Source organism: Cibotium barometz, chromosome 62 (assembly GCF_041138505.1).
Source record: "Cibotium barometz isolate CiBa-2024 chromosome 62, ASM4113850v1, whole genome shotgun sequence".
Lineage (NCBI taxonomy): Eukaryota > Viridiplantae > Streptophyta > Polypodiopsida > Cyatheales > Cibotiaceae > Cibotium > Cibotium barometz.
In genome coordinates this window covers 16,817,604-16,839,347 of record NC_141107.1, presented here as the reverse complement: position 1 = coordinate 16,839,347, position 21,744 = coordinate 16,817,604, and the positions used below count along the sequence as shown (strand labels likewise).

Genomic DNA, 21,744 nt, shown 5'->3' with positions numbered 1-21,744 from the left:
TATTTTGATGCATCACCAGAATGCAATCGAGGACGCTTGCCATCTTTCAAGAGGGGGGTATGTCATGGCCCTGTGAAAATGGAGCAGGACAAGTGTGGGCATGGTGGTTGCAGAGTCAGAATATTTTATGATTCACATGGGGGGTGCCCGGACAGTGTTTAAGATGTGTGGACATCCCTAGGTGTGAAGGGGGGAACTAGAAACATTAAGTTTTAATGTTTATTGGAGTTTGCCCCTAGGCCTTAGTGGCCCTAGGAACTTATTAAAGTTGGGGCCCTAGGGATTAAATTGGGGAGGAGTTTTCTCTCTCTTCTCTCTCTCTCTTCCCTTTTTGGGGAATCGTGTAGCAAAAGAGGAGCTTCTTTCATGCGCTTGAAAGCTAGCGTGGAAAAGCACAGGAAGAAGGAGGCGGCTGTTTTGCTGTGTGCTGTAGCTGTTTTTCTGAGTAGAATCAGCCGTACAGCATTGTCCGGCCAGAACTGGGCACACTCTCTCTCTCTCTTTCTCCTCTGTTGCTGGCGGCGCACAGGACTGTTGCTGGAAACTCTGCGCAGAAGACCTGTACAGGCTGTACAGTCTGTTTTCCAGCAAGTACAACACTGTACGGCTGCCGTACAGTGTACGGACAGCCAGGTACAGCAAGTACATCTGCTGCAGGCTGCTGCAGGTGGTGCAAACAAGTGCTGGACAGACCTGAATACTCTGATTCAGGTTGGTACAGAAGTGGACAGCAAGCTGTTTATGCAAGTACAACTCCTGGCACGTATCCCGAGGCGGTACAGACGGGTACAGTGCTGATTTTCAGATCTGTATTTTCAAGGACAGCATAGGAGTGAGCATCAGGAGGAGGATACAGGCAAGTGCAAGCACACGTGTGAAGCAGGGTTGTGGATTCAAGTGCCTGCAGGCACAGATTGGTGCTGTTGCTTCCTCCAGTGTTGTTTCACGAGCTGAACTTGGTAAGCTCTGTTTCTGTTCATCCATCTCTCTTTCTACTGCTTGATGTCTGCTGCAGGTATGTGTTATCTGGCTCCTTGTGAGAGGAGGGGTTTGGCAGATTGACAAGGGATTAAGACAGAGATTGGACAGCACATGTATGTTTGAGCTGAGAAGATGTATCATGCTCTTGAGTTATGCCAGATGTATGCCCATGGTTGGCCTGCTTAGTGATCTTGGCTGATCAGAGGGAGGCACAGTGTGTTGTTTGAAGACACAGATCTGTGTGCATAGATCCTCTGTGCTGAGAAGGATTTGTGGGCAGTCAGATTGGACTTACAGGTGTAAACTCTTGGCTGGTTTTTGTGTTGTACTCAGCCATACATATTATTTTAATTGAATAAAGAAATACCGCAAGGGGCGCCAAGCTTTGGGGCCAACAGGTGTCGTTGTGTTTTCAGATTTGGGCACTCTAGCCCCAATCTGTGTTTTGTTTTTCATCTAGACTACAAGTGGACGGGTGATTGCTCCTACCGCACTCTGGTTTTCTATCAGAGGCCGGTTTCAATCAATGCTTTCAAGTTCTTGTTTCATAGCCTATTTCCAAGCTGGCTCTTGGATAGCATCTTTCCACGATGTTGGCTCATCATGCACCACATAGTCTGCGGAGAAAACAGAGGCAAATGAGGCACGAGGAGTGAGCCTAGTGGACCAACGAGGACCGTCCAAAGGGGTATCTTGGGGAAGCATGCCAGAATCACGCATGGTTTGTTGGTACCAGCGGGGTAAAGGGTCCCTAGGTGGTTGTCGGGAGAATTTCCATCGGAGTCGGGCCAAAAATAGCAACTCTCCTAAATTTTAGGAGTGTGGTCCTTTGTATTCTAGGATAATCTCCCATTCCCAAAGCTTGTACTTTCCAAATATTTAGGCATCCTGGAGTCTACCAGACCCCTTTCATATTGGGAAATGTCTAGGCTAGTGACATGTTCCATGTTCATTTGTTCGAGGTTATTGGATGTGATGTGTTCACAGTTCTACTTTGAGTTTGGAGCCAAGCAGATTTTCTTTTGCTCTTTACAGTGGCATTATGTTTTTTGAAGACAATAAGCTGACATGTGCATTTTCCGAGGTGTACTCAGTACTGGCCATGCTGAGGTGTCCATGGTCGCACCTTCGTCATCAGTTTTCTTCTGACTTTTTTGCACACTTCAAGATGCAGAGGGGGTGTTAAAATATTGCATCTTTTCTGGTGTCGTGGAGCTGTCGGCCTGTTTTTCTACAGCCGATTGCTTCCTTCACTAGTATATAAGAGTTGCTCCCTTATTCATTCCAACATATCATTTCTGCCTTATTTGCTGGCTCTTGTACTCTGTAACCTCAAGCTAATAAAGCTCAGTTCTTGCTTGCAATCTTTCTCTCTCTCTCTCTCTCTCTCTCTCTCTCTCTCTCTCTCTCTCAGAGCAGACAGTGTGAGGTGTATGACTATGATGACATGGAGATCCTCCACCCTGTGGATCCAGAGGAGATAGGGGCTAGTCGGGCATCAGAGGACACTGGACCAGACAGAGGGCATTATGGGGACCACTTACTAGAGTTGGGAGCCAGGCATCGTCTCGTTATTTATAACGGGATGCTACAGTGGCCGGGGTCAGGAGGGCTGACATGCTTCCCACATGGGGGTCATACACGGACCGGAGGCACGGTGGTAGACTACATTATGGGGTCTTTGGAGGCATCACAGCTTGTCACCTCATTCTCCATTCCACCTCGTCCTATTGGAGCAGATCATACATACTTGGCATTTTCACTAGCCGGATCACCAGTATCACCAGCCCCCCACATACCGACGCCACACACTACCATCTACTTCACACATGACATGGCAGACATATACACTGGCAGAGTAGAGGATGGACTCCTACTCATGGATCCCCTGGCATCTATGGATACCATTACAGCCCAGCTCGCATCACTCCTACACACGGCTGCATTACAGAGCTTCCCACATCGTGTACACTCAGGAGAGCCTGCGAGACCTGGGACTATGCCCCAGAACAGATGGTATGATGACGAGTGCAGAGCCCTATACTCACGACTCCGCATACAGAGAGCCTTGGGAGCCATCACAGAGCAGGAGTCGAGGAGAGAGATGAGGAGACTTACTCGCCGCAAAAGGCGGGCCTTCGCAGAGATACAGGAGCTAGAGATCTTTCATTTCTTCATGAGTAGAGATAGCCCTGTCTCATGGCGGCACTTCAGAGAGCCCCGGACCCCGACGCCTATTGCAGACCCACAGACATGGCACACATATGCAGAGGGTCTATACCATGCCCCACAGCAGCCACCTATACCTCAGCCACAGGAGCCTCGACCTACCACAGCTAGCTTCTTTACCCACTCGATGGTACAGGAAGCTATCCGCCGCCTACAGCATGGACGGGCCGCCGACCATATGGGCCTGCAGGGTGAGCATCTCATATATGCAGTAGATTCTTTAGCTCCTTTTCTTGCACACCTGTTTAACAGGGCACTAGCAGAGGGTTTGCCTGCGGAGTGGACGATGCACACCATTGTGCCGATTCACAAAACAGGGGATATGCTCGATCCGAGCAACTACAGGACGGTTATGGTTGGCCACGTGCTAGCCAAACTCTATGGTGCAGTGCTGGAGCAGGAGCTTAGCTTATATGCTGAGCGAGCAGGCTTACGCTCATCAGGGCAGGCAGGCTTCAGGAGAGCTTTCTCTACCACTGACCATGTATTCACTTTGAGATGTATGATTGATCAGGCCAGAGTGAGGAAGAGAAAGCTCTATTGCTGCTTTGTGGATTTCCGCAAGGCATTTGACACAGTACCACGAGAGAGGCTCTTTCAGCGCCTGCAGTCTCTTGGCATACCAGCAGATATGACATGGGGCATCTATGCATTATATGAGCAGGTTTTTGGGCGAGTCAGATGTCCAGGAGGTATGTCCGAGACTATTGCTAGCACCATTGGTGTGAAGCAAGGATGCCCACTTTCCCCCACGCTATTTGGGTTATACATTGATGAGGTGGCTGACTTCATTACACGGGGAGGCGGAGATGGAGTGGATTTAGCAGGTACCTCAGTACATATTATGCTCTATGCTGATGATATTGTATTAGTGTCTGAGTCCCCAGGTGGTCTACAGCAGCATCTACATGCACTCCATGATTTCTGCACGCAGAGGGGTCTTACTGTGAACCTTGGGAAAACCAAGGTTATGGTCTTTCATACATCGAGACAGGGCAGGAGTCAGCTGACATTCACTCTCGCAGGATGCCAGGTGGAGGTGGTGACATCATACGTGTACCTAGGGGTTACCTTCTCTGCAGCAGCCACACGCTTTACCATGGGTTCAGCAGCCAGAGCTAGATTGACACGGGGATATGCAGCATTGGCTATGCTAGAGAGACAGTGCCACCAGGCACATTTTCAGGAGCCCCGGACGAAGGGGTGGCTATTTGACACATTAGTCACACCGGCATTGATGTATGGAGCAGCAGTATGGGCGCCAGGCCTTGCTACTCATTGGTGGACACAGATAGAGAGACCACAGGCCCTCATGATGGCACGCATGATACGCAGCAAACCGTCAGTACCTCATGACATTATCCGAGCAGAGTTTGCTGCGCCTCCTATGATGGTAGAGGCCATATTCCAGACTATATGCCTGCTAGACAGATTCAGAGAGATGCCACATGACAGATTATCATACAGAGCTTTTCAGGCATCTAGACAGTTGGCTGAGGCAGGAGACAGAGGATCATGGTATGCACAGGTCACACATTGGTTCTCACAGCATGGCCTAGACATGGATCATCTACCACCATTCCAGTATGACAGGGATGCACCACATATCCGTCTCTCTCATAGTGAGAGGAACAGAGTATTGAGACAGGATCTATGGCAGCTCTATACACGAGAGACATGGATATCGCCTACACAGCCTCTTCCACCGAAGATGCTATACTACAGAGATCACTTCATGAGTATCACTGATGATGGATTTATAGAGAGGCCTAGATACATGGAGGGCTTTTTACCACACGGCTCCCGAGTGGCTATTGGTCAGCTCAGAGTTTCATCACACCGATTGGAGATTGAGACTGGCAGAGCAGCACGGATTCCCCGAGAGGAGAGGGTATGCAGATTGTGCAGAGAGGAGGTGGAGAGTGAGGAGCATTATGTATGCAGATGCAGAGCATATACAGCCATCAGAGAGAGATATCCCATTTTATTCAGAGAGCCACATTCCCTACGCCAGATCTTTGAGACAGCAGACCAGCGCATACTAGGGAGATACATTCTAGACATACAGCGCCACAGAGAGACATTATTACAGGCTCAGACAGCTCCAGAGGGGGGGCGACAGACACAGATTACTACATTTTTCCAGAGATCCATACCCCTCCCAGCCCCTACACGGCAGGGGATTACTCTCCAGAGAGCAGAGACACTTAGAGCCCGCAGGAGACAGAGGACACCTGGCTTTCGGACACCACGCCTATACCAGAGAGAGATGACAGAGATCAGAGCTCAGTTTCACAGAGAGGGTGCGGAGCGACTGGCTCGCTTCAGAGCACACCCAGGCATGTTCTTCAGGGAGCTGTGGACACCCCCTTCACTGATGTATACCATTTTATACCCCCAGTATGGTACAGGATGGAGCTAGCTAGGTTGCATATCATGATTGTATACTCCATGCATATAGCTTTGCATTCTCCTAGTAATAGAGCTCCATCCCCTGCACACCCAGATTCAGCTTTTTTATTCAGTACTTTTTCATTTTGTTGGGATGACAGAGGATACCCCATACAGGTACTCCGATTTGTCTCATAGGCCGAGTTCGGTCTTTTGGAAGACGTTAATAAAATCTTTCTTTCTTTCTTTCTTTCTCTCTCTCTCATGTTCATTGCTTCCGCTTGTGCATATTCTTTCACTTTTGACAGGTGATACATGCACGTACATGTGTCTCTATGTCCTTCCGCATACCTGGCTAAAAGAAATACCGCTCAATCATGTGCGTAGTAGGCATTATGCCTCTATGACCAGCATATGGAGGAGCATGGCACTCATCCAAAACCTTTTGCCTCATGTCAGACACCACACATAGGCAATTTGCCTGTGCATCATTTAGAACATCCCAGAAGCCTTAGGGAATTTACTAGGATTTATCTGGTATTTTTTTCATATTTTATAGTATTTATTTAGCATTTATTGTCATTTATAAATATAAACCTTATTAAATGACCAGCCAACTTGACCAACCTCTAGTTAGTATAAATAGGCTTGCATAGGGCTTTGTTTCTCATTCAGTCTTCAGTGTGCTAAGAGCTTTCCTCCTCAGCCCTAGGAGTTCCCTTGCCTTCAGCACTAGACTAGTCTCATCCAGCCCTTGGAGAGCTTGAGTTTGCTTCAGCCAATCTTGGTTCTCCAACGCATGCATCTTCAGCAGTCCCTACAGCCATAAGCGCATCAGATCAGCCCCCAAGTCAACATAAACACCTGCGTTTTCTGCATGTGAATCAGCCGCCTACAGTCCAGTCCCTGGCAGCCTGCGTTTATAGATTCTGCAGCACCTCCAGTTTAGCGTTTCTGTCCAGCAGCAGTCCTGTAGCAAGCGTTTCAGTCCAGCCTCAGTTCTACGTTAGAAAGCAGCCATTCAGCCCTGCGTTTGCAGATTTCCAGCAGCCCCCTTTCATGCGTTTTCAGTCCCACAGCAGTTTACATCAGTATTCAGCATCATCCAGTGGTGAAGGTAACACAGCATTCATAAGCATTTACAACATTCTAACATAGCTTAGAACAGTCCACCATCTCCTTTTCTCAGCCTCAGGTGTGCAGCCCTTCCTCATGCCCTTGGGAAGAGTGCATAGGCTCGAGATCAGTTCATCGAGGTGTTTCTACAGCCGTGTACAATTCAGCCAAGCTTCCGATCCTCCGAGATCTTGCGTTTGGCTTATCTACAGTCCACAGTCATTCTCTCTAAAGAAATAAAGCAAATACTATCTCGTTATCGGGATAGGGGGCCCTTCAGTGGGTAATTCGGGACCCAATCTGGTGTACCGTTCTCATATCCCTCTCTCTCTCTCATATCTCTTTAAAGTTTGAAGTATTAAAGTGGATTGCTAAACTCACGAAACTCAGGATACAGAAGACGGTGTTAGCATTTGTGTGACAGGGTCTTCCAATACAAAGACTTCCGCTGCATATCACAGTTGGGTGGGCTTCGACGATGGGCACAGAAAGATCATCAGGTAACTGACAAATCTCAATGAGGGCGGATGCTTCCACATGTTGATTGCCTCGTCTAGGCCATTGTTTCTTCTTCCTTCCGGAAGAGTGGCCAAAATCAAACTCAAATGTGATTTGAGCGACATTGGCCGAGGGGTCGGGATGTGGTGTAAGAGATGACCAATCAGACATCTCTTCCGGGGTGGCAAAGGAAACTGACTGGGTGGAGGGGGCCTTGAGCGACTTGACCATATTCGTACCATTGCCTTGTTGCTGGTTCCTTGGTGGGGAACCCTGCAGAGTAAGTGCTGGATTATTACCTCCTCTTGACTGCCAATCAGGGGCATTGTTGCCACCTTGGTTGTTTTGGCAATTCGAGCTAGTGGGGTTGTTACCTCTATTTTCCTTGGCTTTAATGCCACACTCATCATCAACATGTCTAGGCATTTGGCAATGAGTACAGAATCTATTCCCTTTGGGAATATTCTGCCAGTAGGGAGTGGGTGTTGAGGCAGGGTTTTTGGGATCAATATTGTTGCCTTGAGGTTTGCCTTGATTACTTGAGTTGCTGTTTCCCTTCCCTTGCTGCCCTTTTTGAGTAGAGGTGGTATTGGACACAAGGGCCCCTCTTGAGTAGAGGAGGGGAGGAGGAAGATTTCTTGGGATGAAACTGGGCATGCAACTGAGCGAAGCGTAGGAGTTGGCACTCACACTCATATAGGTTAGGCATAGGTTCTAGACTTATGGTCTGTGTGACAAAAGTAAAGAAACTAGGAGGCAACTTCTTCAGTAAAGTGATAACCTGGTCTTCCTGAGACTTGGCGGAGCCAGTGGTGGTGCACTCCGCGTTAAGGAGTCGGTATTCAGCAACCTTGACGGTCAGGTCATCACTCTCTTTTATAGAGAAAATTGATGCTTGAGATCAATGCGACGCTTGCGATCACGTGCTGCATATCTCTTTGCAAGGTGTGTCCATCTGTCAAAGATATAGGGGAACTGTTTGAGTTGTGAATGAAACTCTGGCAGAAGACCTTGCATGAGCTACATTATGGCAGTGGCATTCCTAGCCTCACAATAGCGGATAACTTCAGGAGGTGCTAGTGAGGGGTGGGGTTTTGGTTCAATTCCCTTCACCAGGTTCCCGGAACCTTGGGAAGCGAAAACTTGTTCCATAAGATTAGCCTAGGTGGTGTAATTAAACCCATTGAAACGAGTCTTTTCTGTGAAAGCATTTCTGGACATAGAGATGTGAAAGGAAGGAGGTGGGGGGGTTCATGATGGCTGGTATCCATATCCGGAGTGTAAAGAGTGAGGAGGAACTCTAGAAAATCCACTAATACTAGGTAGTAGGCACATGTGTAGGACCTGGCGAGGGTACTCTATAAGATGGAATATAAGGTTGGGCACTCAGCATAGGTGGAATACCTAGTTGAGGCACAAATCCTTGAGTGGGCACATAAGCAAGAAGAGAAAACAGTGTTTCCTCTTTGAACACTAGTAATCTAGGAGCTAATTGTACTCCTAGACACTCCTCTATTTGGGTTCACATAATTCCAGGGATCGAGGGTAGTTGATGGTACCATATGTTGAACCTTTGCTATAGAAGAAGACACCCAGGTAGAATTAGGAACATAAGTACTCAAAGGTACATACGAACCTGATGCGGTCTCTGGCAGAGTTGATGACAATGGATCTCTGAACGACCGAGGAGGTACCTGTCCTTCCTGAGAAAAAGACCCATACCGAAGTCTAGGCTGTTGGCTAGACTGAGCAGCAGGGCTCTCCAGATGAGGCTGGATACCTTGGGTCCAGTATTGGCGCACTGGCTGTAGGCATGTATCCTCCTCTGGAAGTGAAGTCTGATAAGCTTGGAGAAGAAAGACGAGATGCCAAGGGTGTAGAGGATGAGTAGGTGTAAATGGGTTGGTCGTCTCCCAATGCAAGACCTCGAATGGGGCTCTCCAGTGAATAAGAAGTCCCATCCTCCGTGTGATCTATATCTAAATAAGGATAATCAACATCTGGTAAGAAAGGCTGGTCCTCCGGAATTGTGGGTAGACGATCCATGCTGTGTGCTCTCAAGGTCTTCAATCCCTTGCTCATGATAGCTCTGATATCATGTAAGGGAAAAAGGATGAAAGGACCAAATGTATGAGAGATCAGAGCAAGTCAACATAGGTGAAGTACAGCTCTGGAGAACAAGCGCTGCTGATCCAGAGAGGGAGGCCGACAGTAGCTGTAGGTATGGAGTAAAACGCAACCTGTAGAGGATGGAGCACTGGCAGCAGCAGAAGGTATTAAGTGATGCGCAGCTTGCAGATGAAGAAACACCAGCAGCAGCAGATATGGAATGATGCACTGCCTGTAGATGAACAAGCTCCGGCTGCAGCAGATATGGAGCAATGATGTTCTTGTGTTGTGTTGCTGAATTATGATGAGTTTCTTATATATATGCTGTAGGGCTGCTGGTCGGCCAGGGAGAGCTGTCGGCCAGCAGCAAAGACAAATAAATGCCAAAAAAAGACCCTTTTGGGCTGGATAAAATAGCAAGTTGGGAATATTTTCACACAAGCTCAACGCAATGATTCTCATTATTCCAAACCCTCACATTTTTTTCTTTCCACGCTTTTTAGCAAAGCAGGGAAAGTGAGTTTTGTATTGACTTGTTTACAAGCAAGGGTTTTAAAATAATAAAGTAACATTTTTTTCTTTCCACACTTTTATCACCTCTTATACTCTTTAAGTAAGCCGAGTGCATCCATGTGATGAGAATAGTAGGCAGGTTCTTCTTGATGATTGCAATGTAATGGGGTTGACACCATGTTTTCTAATCTTAACCAGTCACGAAGAGGAGTATGACAGCAAAACTGTTTGTGTGGGAGGAATGCCATATGACACAACAAAGGAGGACATTTTGAAATTTTTTGCTGAATGTGGAACTATAGCTCATGTCCTTTGCATGAGGTTCGCTGATACTCAGAGGTTCAAAGGGCTTGCTTTTATCACATTCGAGGTAAGTAGCCTTTACTCACCAGTTCTATCCTTTATCTAGATTTTCTTTTACATTTGTGCCAATGAGATGCAATCTGTTTTATGCTTGCATTTAGCCATATCTAGTTCATGCCAGCAAGCTTTTCTTTTTAGGCAGGTGTCATGTGCAAGACATGCACTGACCGACCTCAGAGCTAATCCTGAGGAGAGCAACTAGATAAAGAAAAATCAGAACAAAAGATTAGGAGCATGTGTTGCTAGTTTTGGCAGGTGATGGACTGTTGCTTGACATATAGGGCTGTCGGCCAGTATACCCAGGGGGAAAATCCAGTCAGCTGCAGCAAATAGTGTGATATTTGTCCAGTTAGCTGGCTGACCAGCAGTCGGCCAGTTTATTGTGTCCTTTTCCAGCTTATAAATAGCATTGATGCTCAATGTTTTGACTCATTCAGCCCTAACTTGGGGTTGGGTCTAGACATAGGCTTAGACTAGGGTTTACACCTTTTCATTGAAGGCAGCCTATGGCTGCAAGAACAGTTGTATCTTTTTGTACATACATGAATATATTGAATACTCTGCTATCTCTCTCTCTCTTCTCTCTCTTCTCTCTCTTCTGCATGCGTTTTGTATCAGCATGTTCCCAGATGGTGTTTAGGGCTGATAGAAGACTCCCTAAGCTTCTGCATGTAACATTGGTATCAGCCCTTTAATCTCAGCAAGGCTAAATACTGATTCAGTCCCAGATGACGGTGCACATGTCCAACGCATAGGAAAGTGCACAAGTACGAGGCCCAAGGCAAGGAACACAAGACATGGAAGAATTCCCAGGAGGTTTGGTGGTGTTCCACAAAGCCCAAGGGTATGGTAGTCCTATGAGTCGAGTGCCGCCAGGGGAGGTTTATCCTCGAAGGGGTGGAGTGAGAGTGCCAAACTCATTTCTCAGGAAAGAAGACCAAAGACAGTGTTCAGGGATAGGGCAGGAACGGAATGAGGACTGGATGGAATAGATCCATAGATCTTCATAGAGTTAAGAGTGGATTTGGAGGCCGGGCTGGGTGTTCAATGAAAAGGTGGCCAAAGTAGGCAGGATGAAAGAGGGGACTCCGGGAATAGAATGGGATGATGACAGTCACCCAAGAAACAGATTGGAATCCCGTCATCAAGTTTAGTAGAGGGGGATGTCGTGTGCAAGACATGCACTGACCGACCTCAGAGCTAATCATGAGGAGAGCAACCAGATAAAGTAAGATCAGAACAAAAGATTAGGAGCATGTGTTGCTAGTTTTGGCAGGTGATGGATTGTTGCTGGACATAGAGGGCTATCGGCCAATATACCCAAGGGGGAAATCCAGTTGGCTGCAGCAAATAGTGTGATATTTGTCTAGTTAGCTGGCCGACCAGCAGTCGGCCAGTTTATTGTGTCTTTTTCTAGCTTATAAATAGCATTGATGCTCAACGTTTTGACTCATTCCGCCCTAGCTTGGGGCTGGGTCTAGACATAGGCTTAGACTAGGGTTTACACCTTTTCATTGAAGGCAGCCTATGGCTGCAAGAACAGTTGTACCTTTTTGTACATATATGAATATACTGAGTACTTTGCTCTCTCTCTCTCTCTCTTCTCTCTTTTCTGCATGCGTTTTGCATCAGCATGTTCCGAGATGGTGTTTAGGGCTGAAAGTAGATTCCCAGAGCTTCCGCATGTAACAGTGGGGGAAGCGCAAGGAAGAGATCTCTCAGAAATAATTGGAAAATTGAATCGTAGGAACCGATGCAACTTCTAATGACATGGAGATTGGATAACCAATTCTTATTAGCAAAAGGCAAGATGGGTATAGAAAGTAGTAATGATCGTCGTTATCATAATTTTTAAGTACACAAAGTAGCGTGAGTCTTCCTTTAGGCTTCGCTTCATTGAGTGTGGAACCAAAAGGATGGTGCTGACTATCTTTTGGAGGTTGAAGAAAGGGAAGATTGTGGTATTTACAATATTTACAGGTTGACCACTTGGGATGTTGTTTGAATGAGCAGCGGCCATGTAGTTAAGCAAAGCGGCCTGACCATATTAATTAAGTGGGTGGAGTAGTACATGCAAAGAGAAAGAGACTGAACATTTGGATGGTATTGCAAATTACAAGGAGTGAGAGCCAGACGGCACGGCTTTGTGACTGGCTAGATATATGCTACATGCATTAGTCCTTAGTGATGCATGTGTCATGGCAATGTGAGGATATGTATAGGGTAAACATAGGAAGAGTGCAAGAGGATATAATGTGCAGTGCAACACTTACAAGTAGAAGGGTCTTTCACAAGAAAAGTTTATAGGTAGAGTCTCCCTCTGCTTGCAAGGCTTTAAGAGCTGGTTTGGATGGGGAGTAGTTATAGTCCACCCGGAAACGGGAGTGCTCCAGGTGGATCATCTACCACCATTCCAGTATGACAGGGATGCACCACATATCCGTCTCTCTCATAGTGAGAGGGATGCATGCCTCCACATCGGTGCTGGCCTTGAGCGAGCGCATGGTGATCATCCTCACAATGTAGGTACCTAAAAATCCATGTAGCATGTGGCAGACTCGTAGATGTATCATTAACTTGATTAGAGCAGAAATTTAGCACTTAACTTGATGATTTTGTATGCTCAAATGAAAGAGAGAGAAGCCAAAGAGAGTACATCATATTGGGTCCCAAATAATCCTCTGAAGAGACCCCACCATGAAGGTGTATTTGCTTATATTGCTGAATGAGTAACAGATTGACTGTTGGCTGCAAATTAACACCAAGACCAGCAATGTTGGATCTCTGCAGAGTACCCATGAAGGAGGGAAAACAGGCCACCTTCTGCTGTACAACTGGGACAGCACCTTGTACTTGTGTCAGTCCCTGAAAGATCTCTATTGGTTTCGTTTTCTTGTCCATAGCAAATTGCCTTCAATTCAACACTGTTCTCCTTGCGTTTCCTTGTCTCACAAGCAAGGGCTAGATGGCAAAGATCTGGGATATGAAACACAAGGAGCTTCCTTTTATAGGGAATATGGGCATTTCTCTCCACTGGCCAATTAGGCATGTGGGCTGGCCGACTTGTAGGACAAATATTCAAATATATGATGCGTTTCACATGTGTGGCCTCTTCTCGCATAGGCGGTTATTGAAAGAGTGCACAGAGCGGAAGCAAAAGAGCACTAGAGTGTGCTGAATAGAGAGTGCAAGAGAGAGAGATATGGAGTAACTATGCTGAATATACTGAAGTGGTACAGTCCCAAGCAAGAGACACAAGCAGTCTCATAAGTGAGGGAGCAAAAGATAGACTAGGCAAGATACAAAAGTGAGCGGCCAGTCCACCTATATAGGTGGGGAGAGCTGGCCGACTGGAGCTACATATGCTGGCCGACTGGACAACAGTAGTTGGCTGACTAGGAAAAAACCATACAGGCTGGGAAAAATCCCAGAAAAATATGTAAAATAGGGGTGGCCAGCCCACAATCAAGGGCCATGCAAAAGGGACCAAAAGGGACACCAGAAATGGACAGAAACTAGGGATGAATGTGCTAACACCCCCTCTCAACACTAGATGCTGAACATACTCTTAGAAGCCGAAGAAGTCGTCCTCTGTCAAAGACAAGAATGCAGTAGCAGCAAGTACTAGGAAAGCTCCACAACAACTCAGCTAAAAAAGCAACAGAACAAGTTGCCAGGTACACTACTCCTCTAGAAGAAAACAACCATGTAGGTTGCGTCGTGTTGCTCCAAATATCAGTGCCTAACCCAAATGTAAACACAGTGCCACATAAATCCCTAGAAGCCTGTAGCTCCAAGAAGATAATACCCTCAAAAGAAATAGAGGCCATCTGCTCCAACTCTGTACCAAGAGTAGCCAAATGCTGTACAATAGCACCCTCCTCGAAGGTCGGCATCGCCAGATGTAAGAACTCAACTGCCCCCTCTGAAAATTGATGTCGGGACTCCACAGGCCCAAACCTAATCCAAACCCCAATCCTTCAAGCCCTGGAAGTACCACTTTGTCCTAGGCACGTTCATGGACTCACCTGACCACAATCCAGAATCCTCACACAGAGTAAGGGAAATAGGAACATTCACAGTAGTGGTAACTGAAGTAGTAGTAGTAGCCTCCTCAATAGCATCACACAACGTAGAAGCAGGCTCCTCCATAGAAGGCAAAGGGACCAGCAACACATCTTGGTCACTGGTTGACGAAGAAAGAGTTGGAGGCGAAGCAATAGGAGACAAATTCCCCTCAGAAGTTGTGAGCAAAGATAGCCCACTGTCTTCCTCAAGAACATTACTAGAGATATCATCCTGGCAAGGGGAAGTATGCACAGAAATTGAAGGCAAGGCAACAGGAGAAACAAACTCCTCCGATGCAATGAGCAAAACTGGCCCAATATCCTTTGCTGCAGGAATATCTCCAAAAGAAGTATCCACAAGATCACTGGCTGCATAGCACCCAGAAGTCGAAACCATCTGCCGTTTTACTGGCATCACCATACAGGTCACAAAGCAACTGCCACACATAGAAAGTAGAAGCATCATCAGGAGCATAGATGAAGTGTTGAAGAACCGAATCCTGACAATTCAGGAGGAGAAAGCCATAGATCTGTCCATCAGTCTTCCTTCACCGACACACATCCTCCGCAGAGGCAAGGTCCGGCAAGCACCGATTCTTGTATTGAAAGAATGGCTGTAAGACAGAAAAACAGCAAATAGATCTTGCAAAGAAGCACATGTGCAAAAGAACTGAAGTAGAAAACTTGGTATCTGCTGAAGTAGAGCACAAGGGCTGCCCGTAGGTGCATACAACCAACAGCAATGGCTGAATAATGAAGTGCTAATGATGCAAACCCAAGCCACCTATATATAGGTTGGACAAGAGCTGGTTGGCCAGTATAAAAACAGTGGGCTGGCCAACTATGCAAAAAATACTAAAATAATGTCTAAAAAATAGACAAAAATAGCAGAAAAATATCTAAAATAATGCCACACACTTGCTCCTTCAAGAAGCATTTGCGTATAAAACGACCAAGTATGGTAGTTGGTAGCAGTCAGCTTCATGGAATCACTCACTTGAGGGGGTGAATAGGATGGCACATGGGAAGGGGTTGGGATGAGGGTTTGAGGGAGGGGAGAAACAAGAGAAGTGGTGGTGGTGGGGAATATGGAAGGAAAAGAAGCAGGAATCTGGGAATAAGGTAGAGAAACAGGAAGCTGGGAAGAAGCCGCCTGTGAATTTGGGGCTTGGGAGCGGGGAGAAGAAAAGAGAATCCCCGAGTGAGAAGAATGACTATGACCAGAAGCCATATCTCTGATAACGCAGCAAAATCCTCCTCTTCAACAAAGCTGATCAGAAAATCAGCAAACTACTCCTGTAAAACTGAGTGCAGCCAAGAGAAAAGAAAGGAGAAGAAGGGATGGGAGGGTGGGAAACCAAAAGAAGACGTAAGAAATGACTCCCCTGGGTTAAAACCCTGTTGTAGCACCGAAATACGGGGCTGAGATCTGAAAACGCAGATCTCAGGCTGAAAACGCAGCTCCTCAATGGAAAACGCAGGTCCACAGCAGAAAACGCAGCTCCTCTGTAGATGTAGATGCGGTGGATCTTTGCCTACAGTAGCAGATGTAGAAAACGCAGGTCCCTTTGCAACACTGGGCTCAGATACCATGAAAGAATGGCTGTAAAACAAAAAAACAGCAAATAGATCTTGCAAAGAAGCACATGTGCAAAAGAACTGAAGAGAAAACTTGTTATCTGTTGAAGTAGAGCACGAGGGCTGCCCGTAGGTGCATACAACCAACAGCAATGGCTGAATAATGAAGTGCTAATGATGCAAACCCAAGCCACCTATATATAGGTTGGACAAGAGCTGGTCGGCCAGTATAAAAAGAGTGGGCTGGGCCGACTATGCAAAAAATACTAAAATAATGTCAAAAAATAGACAAAAATAGCAAAAAAATATCTAAAATAAGATGAATGCATGGCCTCATAAATCTGGCCAGATACAGCATGAAATATGCTAATGCCAACATGTATGAGAGAAACTCCATCAAACCATACTCCCTGAGAATAGAAGTAACCTGCAACTTCCATGACTGAAAGTTACCACCATCCAACTTGTCTGCCTCATCTAGGAAATAACAAGAAAGTGGTACGGGAGCCAAATCTGAAGCTGTCATCATTGATCCAACCAATAGAACCAACCCTCATAAGATAAAACTGTCCAAATCAGAAAACGCTGATATAGGGCCCTTCCTCCCACCAAAACGCAGCCCTAAGAGACTGGATAGCACCCGAAAATCCTTCTGTAGCAAAAAACGCAGAAGCTTCTGTGGATTGTACCTCCAACCTTGAGGTCACCAGAAGAGGGGAGCAAAAAATGCAGATTTGATATAGAGAGGAAAGGCAGCCACACAGGGCCTGGGAATATGCTGTAAGAGGGTGCAAGAGGGAAGGCATCAACGAGGACAGTAGCTTGGGCTCTTCTCAAAAAAACGCACAATCTCAGAAGAAGAAATGTCCTCCACAGGTACCAAGTGTGCCATCAAAGCCCGAAACACCACAAACCCCCCTCTGCAAAAGGTTATGACCACCGGAGAGGAAAACCCAGCCAAAAGAGGGCTACTGTCCTGAAAAAACAAGCTGCCAATGTCCAAACTCCACGTGGAGAGAAACGCTGATCAGACAATTACCTGATGGCTGTAAGCGATGAAGCCAATCTGAAGAGAAAGTGATCAGCAGGTGCTGTCCAGAGAACGCAGCAACAAAGAGGCTGCAAATCTGAGAAAAACGCAGAGGAGAGGGTGCTGAAAATAGGGCTGAATCTGGGGCAGCAGAGGAGTCGCTGAACCGGGAGCGATGATACCATGAAAGAGTGCACAGAGCGGAAGCAAAAGAGCTCTAGAGCGTGTTGAATAGAGAGTGCAAGAGAGAGAGAGATATGGAGTAACTATGCTGAATATACTGAAGTGGTACACTCCCAAGCAAGATACACAAGCAGTCTCATAAGTGAGGGAGCAAAAGATAGACTAGGCAAGATACAAAAGTGAGAGGCTAGCCCACCTATTTATAGGTGGGGAGAACTGGCCGACTGGATAGCAGTAGCTGGTGGACTGGGAAAAAACCATACAGGTTGGGAAAATCCTAGAAAAATATGTAAAATAGGGGTGGCTAGCTTACAATCAAGGGCCATGCAAAAGGGACCAAAAGGGACACTAGAAATGGGTAGAAACTGGGGATGAATGTGCTAACAGTTATGCTTGGGCACCTCCCGTATGGCTTTCCATCTGCCCTTTGACATGGCCAATGGGCTGTCTACAGCGCATGGCCCCAAACAACCACCATAAACCTGAAGTATGTTGCCAGTTTCCATGCATATGATGGGCTCACACACATACAGGCTCCTCTACCTAGACCTAGGACACTGATTGATGTCCGTACACCCGGCTACAAGCCTAATAAGCGTGGAACATCAATACATCAAAGGATTACATGGTGTGTGGGACAAGTGTAACATGCGGAAGCTTACAGATAGGATTATACTTTAGATAACGAATATTTAGCACCTTGGTTCTTGATGATTGCACAATGTAGCGGAGATGAGAGTGCAAGAGAGAGAGAGAGAGAGAGAGAGAGAGAGAGAGAGAGAGAGAGAGAAGAAGGATTACATGGTGTGTGGGACAAGTGTAACATGCGGAAGCTTACAGATAGGATTATACTTTAGATAACGAATATTTAGCACCTTGGTTCTTGATGATTGCACAATGTAGCGGAGATGAGAGTGCAAGAGAGAGAGAGAGAGAGAGAGAGAGAGAGAGAGAGAGAGAGAGAAGAAGCACAATAAAGACAGTACACCCGATTGGGTCCCAAATACCCTCTGCAGGGCCTTTAAGTTCACCTTTGCGTTAGAGATTCCCTTGGCTGTCGTGGCCCTTGAATACCTTCAAAACTTCTATGAATATGAGATGATTAAAAGACTAACTAGCCCATGCTTTTATAGTCCTAAGGGATGCTGATCGGTGGGTTAATAAGGTAGTCGGCCTATTTTAATGTTGCTCCACGACATGTTTTCCATGCTATTAATTGGGCGCTTTTTCCATATAGACTGGCCACCTTGCTGCTGCTGTCCAGGCTGCCTAGCTATGCTGGCCGCTTGCAGGATGGTTGCCGAGGGCCTGGCCGATTGTTGTGCAGGCCCTTCTAAGGGCTTGCCGATTGGGCTACAGCCCTTGGAGGCTAGCCGCCTAGCTGCCTAGGCTCTCCAAGCTTAGCCGACAGCATACCTAGCCCTTCATGGCTTGGCAATGGGCCTCCTTGGTGCCTAGGGTGGCCCACAAGGGTACCCCCTTTGTAGGCAAGGGCCTTAAACCCTTTTTGGGGTGGCCCACACTATAAAGAGAGCTAACATTCACTAAAAATTATATTCTATTGCATTGTTTGATGCAATGGATGCAAACTAAGCCTAATACAAACTACATACCTTGAACTAGGTATGCTTCAATTTTCAAACCTAAACCTACAACTGGTGTCCCAGGCAGAGCTCGGTACACCTTTACATCATTCCAAAGGGTGACTCACAGTACGGACTGGCATTGCGTCATGTGCGGGACTTGCACACTTGACCAAGACCATGTGTGGGACTTGTACACCTGACCTTGGACGCTTAGAGTGGCTGACTCGTCCCGGATTGGGGTTCACAAGGGACCAGTTTCCACTCCAGGTCCTGCACCTGCTGTATATGTCATCATTTTGGGCATCTCCAAAATTCATGTGTGTGGATGGGCTTTGGATGCCCAAAAGATCAAGAATGTACAAGCTTTGGGAATGGGGGATTATCCAGTACAGAGGACCAAGTGTTCGTAGCATGGTCCAGGCACTTGAGACGGTTTCTTGGACACAAAAATGGGTTTTGGAGCTCATGTGTCAAGTGGAAAGTATGTATAGCGAACTCTTGAGGATTTGGGGGAGATCGAGCAATGAAACAGGTTTCTACATGGTGCTTACATGTATTTCTCATGTGGTGGAACACAAAGAGATCATCTCCTAAATTTTAGGGAAAGTTGCTATTTTTGGCAATCTCCGATGGAATTTCCGTTTGCGTAATTACCTCCGAAATTCGACAGAGATCGAGTACTGCCAAAGTGCCGATGTGAAATTAGCTATCATCTGGAATTTTTTTAGAGCTAAAGATTGTGGAATTTTCGGCCTTTGGATTTCGGACATGTGGCAAATAAGAGGATAAAAGTGAGACAAGTGTCCTCACACTTGTCAATTCAGCTCTACACATAACATTGTAGCATTTTCTTGCTTATTTGAACATGAGAGAGTTATCTCTTGGGCGAGTTGTGTAACATGACTACTATGCGGAAGTGTGCTTAATGATGATTAACGCAAAGCAATAAAGATTAACGCTAATCACATGCTCATGACATAGAGGAGTAGAGAGAAGGAGAAGAGAGACTCTTTACCTAACCTACTCTTACTATATATTACTGAATGAATGAGTAATTACAATGGTTGTCATAGATCCAATGTAGATCTAGACTACGAATGCTATGAATGAACTTATGCTTACTGTTCTCCACTATGCGTTAATGGAAAACGCTGATTTGGAGATGTACTTGGCTGATCTAAACTGTTAGACTGCATGTCCTTGGTCTTGGCTGTGCAATCTTTGTCTTTGAATGATTATGAATGATCCATGACTTGCCTTTATATAGGAAAGTGATAGCAAGTCGTAATCAGGTCGGTTTTCACTTTTCAGGCCATAAAAAGTCATCAAAAATGTCATAAAACGTGTTCATATTGTGCGCATAATATGTCCCAATCATTGGTGCATGTCTTGGGTACCTCCGGGCACCTATAGGGCCACCAAATTGGCTCCAAACTGCCCATATACGACCTCTAACTTTGCCCTTAAGGTAGCTGTAAGGAATAATCATGTCTATGTGGCACTAGATTAACGTTTGCACGTGATATTCCCTCTTGCTAAACTTGTGCGGGGGTGCACATGATGCGCCTTTGCTCCATGCTGTCGATCTGACTGCGGATTGGATCTCCCATAGGGTGTCTCCACCCCTATCTCCTCGAGAACTGTGGGCAATGGAAGTTTGTCACATGCACTCTGCACTTAGTGCATGGTGACAAGATGGCTCATCATCAGAAGTGCAACATTTGTACAGTTTTAGAACCCAGTAGGATGATATTTGTCGTACGCCGTGACCCCATTGTACATCCTCAGTCCAGGATAAGTCAGGCACGAGCTACGTAGGTCATTCCTCAGCCTTAGTGGGTGAGTCAGTCAGTCAAGTCCCTTAACCCACTTGGAGAGAATCATTCATGCATGTAGAGTCAGTAGAAGCCTTAGGGTTTGCATCAGAAAGCACTCTGCATCTTGCATAATATGCATACATATGCCTGTGCATCATTTAGAACATCCCCAAAGCCTTAGGGAATTTACTGGGATTTATCTGGTATTTTCCCATATTTATTAGTATTTATTTATCATTATTTGCATTATTGGGCATTTATAAATATTAACTTTATTAAATGACCAACCCCCAGTTAGTATAAATAGGCTTGCCTAGAGCCTCTTTTGCTCATTCAGTCTTCATTGTGCTAAGAGCTCTCCTCTCTCTTGCTTTCAGCCCAAGACTAATCCAGCCCTAGTGCCCATAAGCTTTCTTCTCCAGCCCTTGAGATCCATAGCTTCAGCCCAGCCCTAGGTGCCTGTCCTCAGCCTCTTTCAGCCCTGAATTCAGCATCAGTTCATGCCCTAGATTCAGCATACTCTTCAGCTCAGTTCCACGCCTGAAAACCAGCAGTTGACAGCCTTCATACCTGCGTTTTGGTGCAGCCGTACAGCAGTTCATCTGCGTTTTGCTCCAGCCATACAGCAGCAGACCTACAGTCCTCTGTAGCTCATGCGTTTCAGTCCACAGCCCTCTCTAGACACATGCGTTTCTGTCCACAGCAGAATCCAGCCCTGAAGCAACAGTCTACAGCAGTTTCCAGCCTTGAAACAGTTGTTTGCATCAGTGTCCAGCATTCTGTGCATCATCAACACATTCAGCAGTCATCTGGTGAAGGTAACACAGCATTCATATGTGTTTTCAGCATTCTAACAGTGTGTAGAACAGTCCACCTTCTTCTTCTTTGAGCCTCAGGTGTGCAGCCCTTCCTCATGCCCTTGGGAGGAGTGCATAGGCTCGAGATCAAGTCATCGAGGTGTTTCTACAGCAGTGTAGAGATCAGCCATACTCCGATCCTCCGAGATCTTGCATTTGGCTTATCTACAGTCCAAAGTCATTCTCTCTAAAGTAATAAAGCAAATACTATCTCGTTATCGGGATAGGGGGCCCTTCAGTGGGTAATTCGGGACCCAATCTGGTGTACAGTGTTCATATCTCTCTCTCATCTCTTTAAAGTTTGAAGTAAATGAAATGGATTGCTAAACTCACGAAACTCAGGATACAGAAGACGGTGTGAGCATATTGTGTGACAGGATCAACCAATACAAAGACTTCCGTTGCATATCAGATTGGTATCAGATT

General features: G+C 46.2%; 1 protein-coding gene across 1 annotated transcript in view; it reads left to right on the top strand.

The window, feature by feature from the left end:
- LOC147604192 (phragmoplastin interacting protein 1-like) overlaps positions 1 to 21,744 on the top strand; it is a 63,022-nt gene that overhangs the window by 23,560 nt on the left and 17,718 nt on the right. Inside the window, exon 2 of the mRNA XM_086795157.1 lies at positions 10,036 to 10,207. Within this exon, the coding sequence (XP_086651283.1) occupies positions 10,036 to 10,207 (172 nt within the window). The remainder of the gene's footprint in view (positions 1 to 10,035; positions 10,208 to 21,744) is intronic.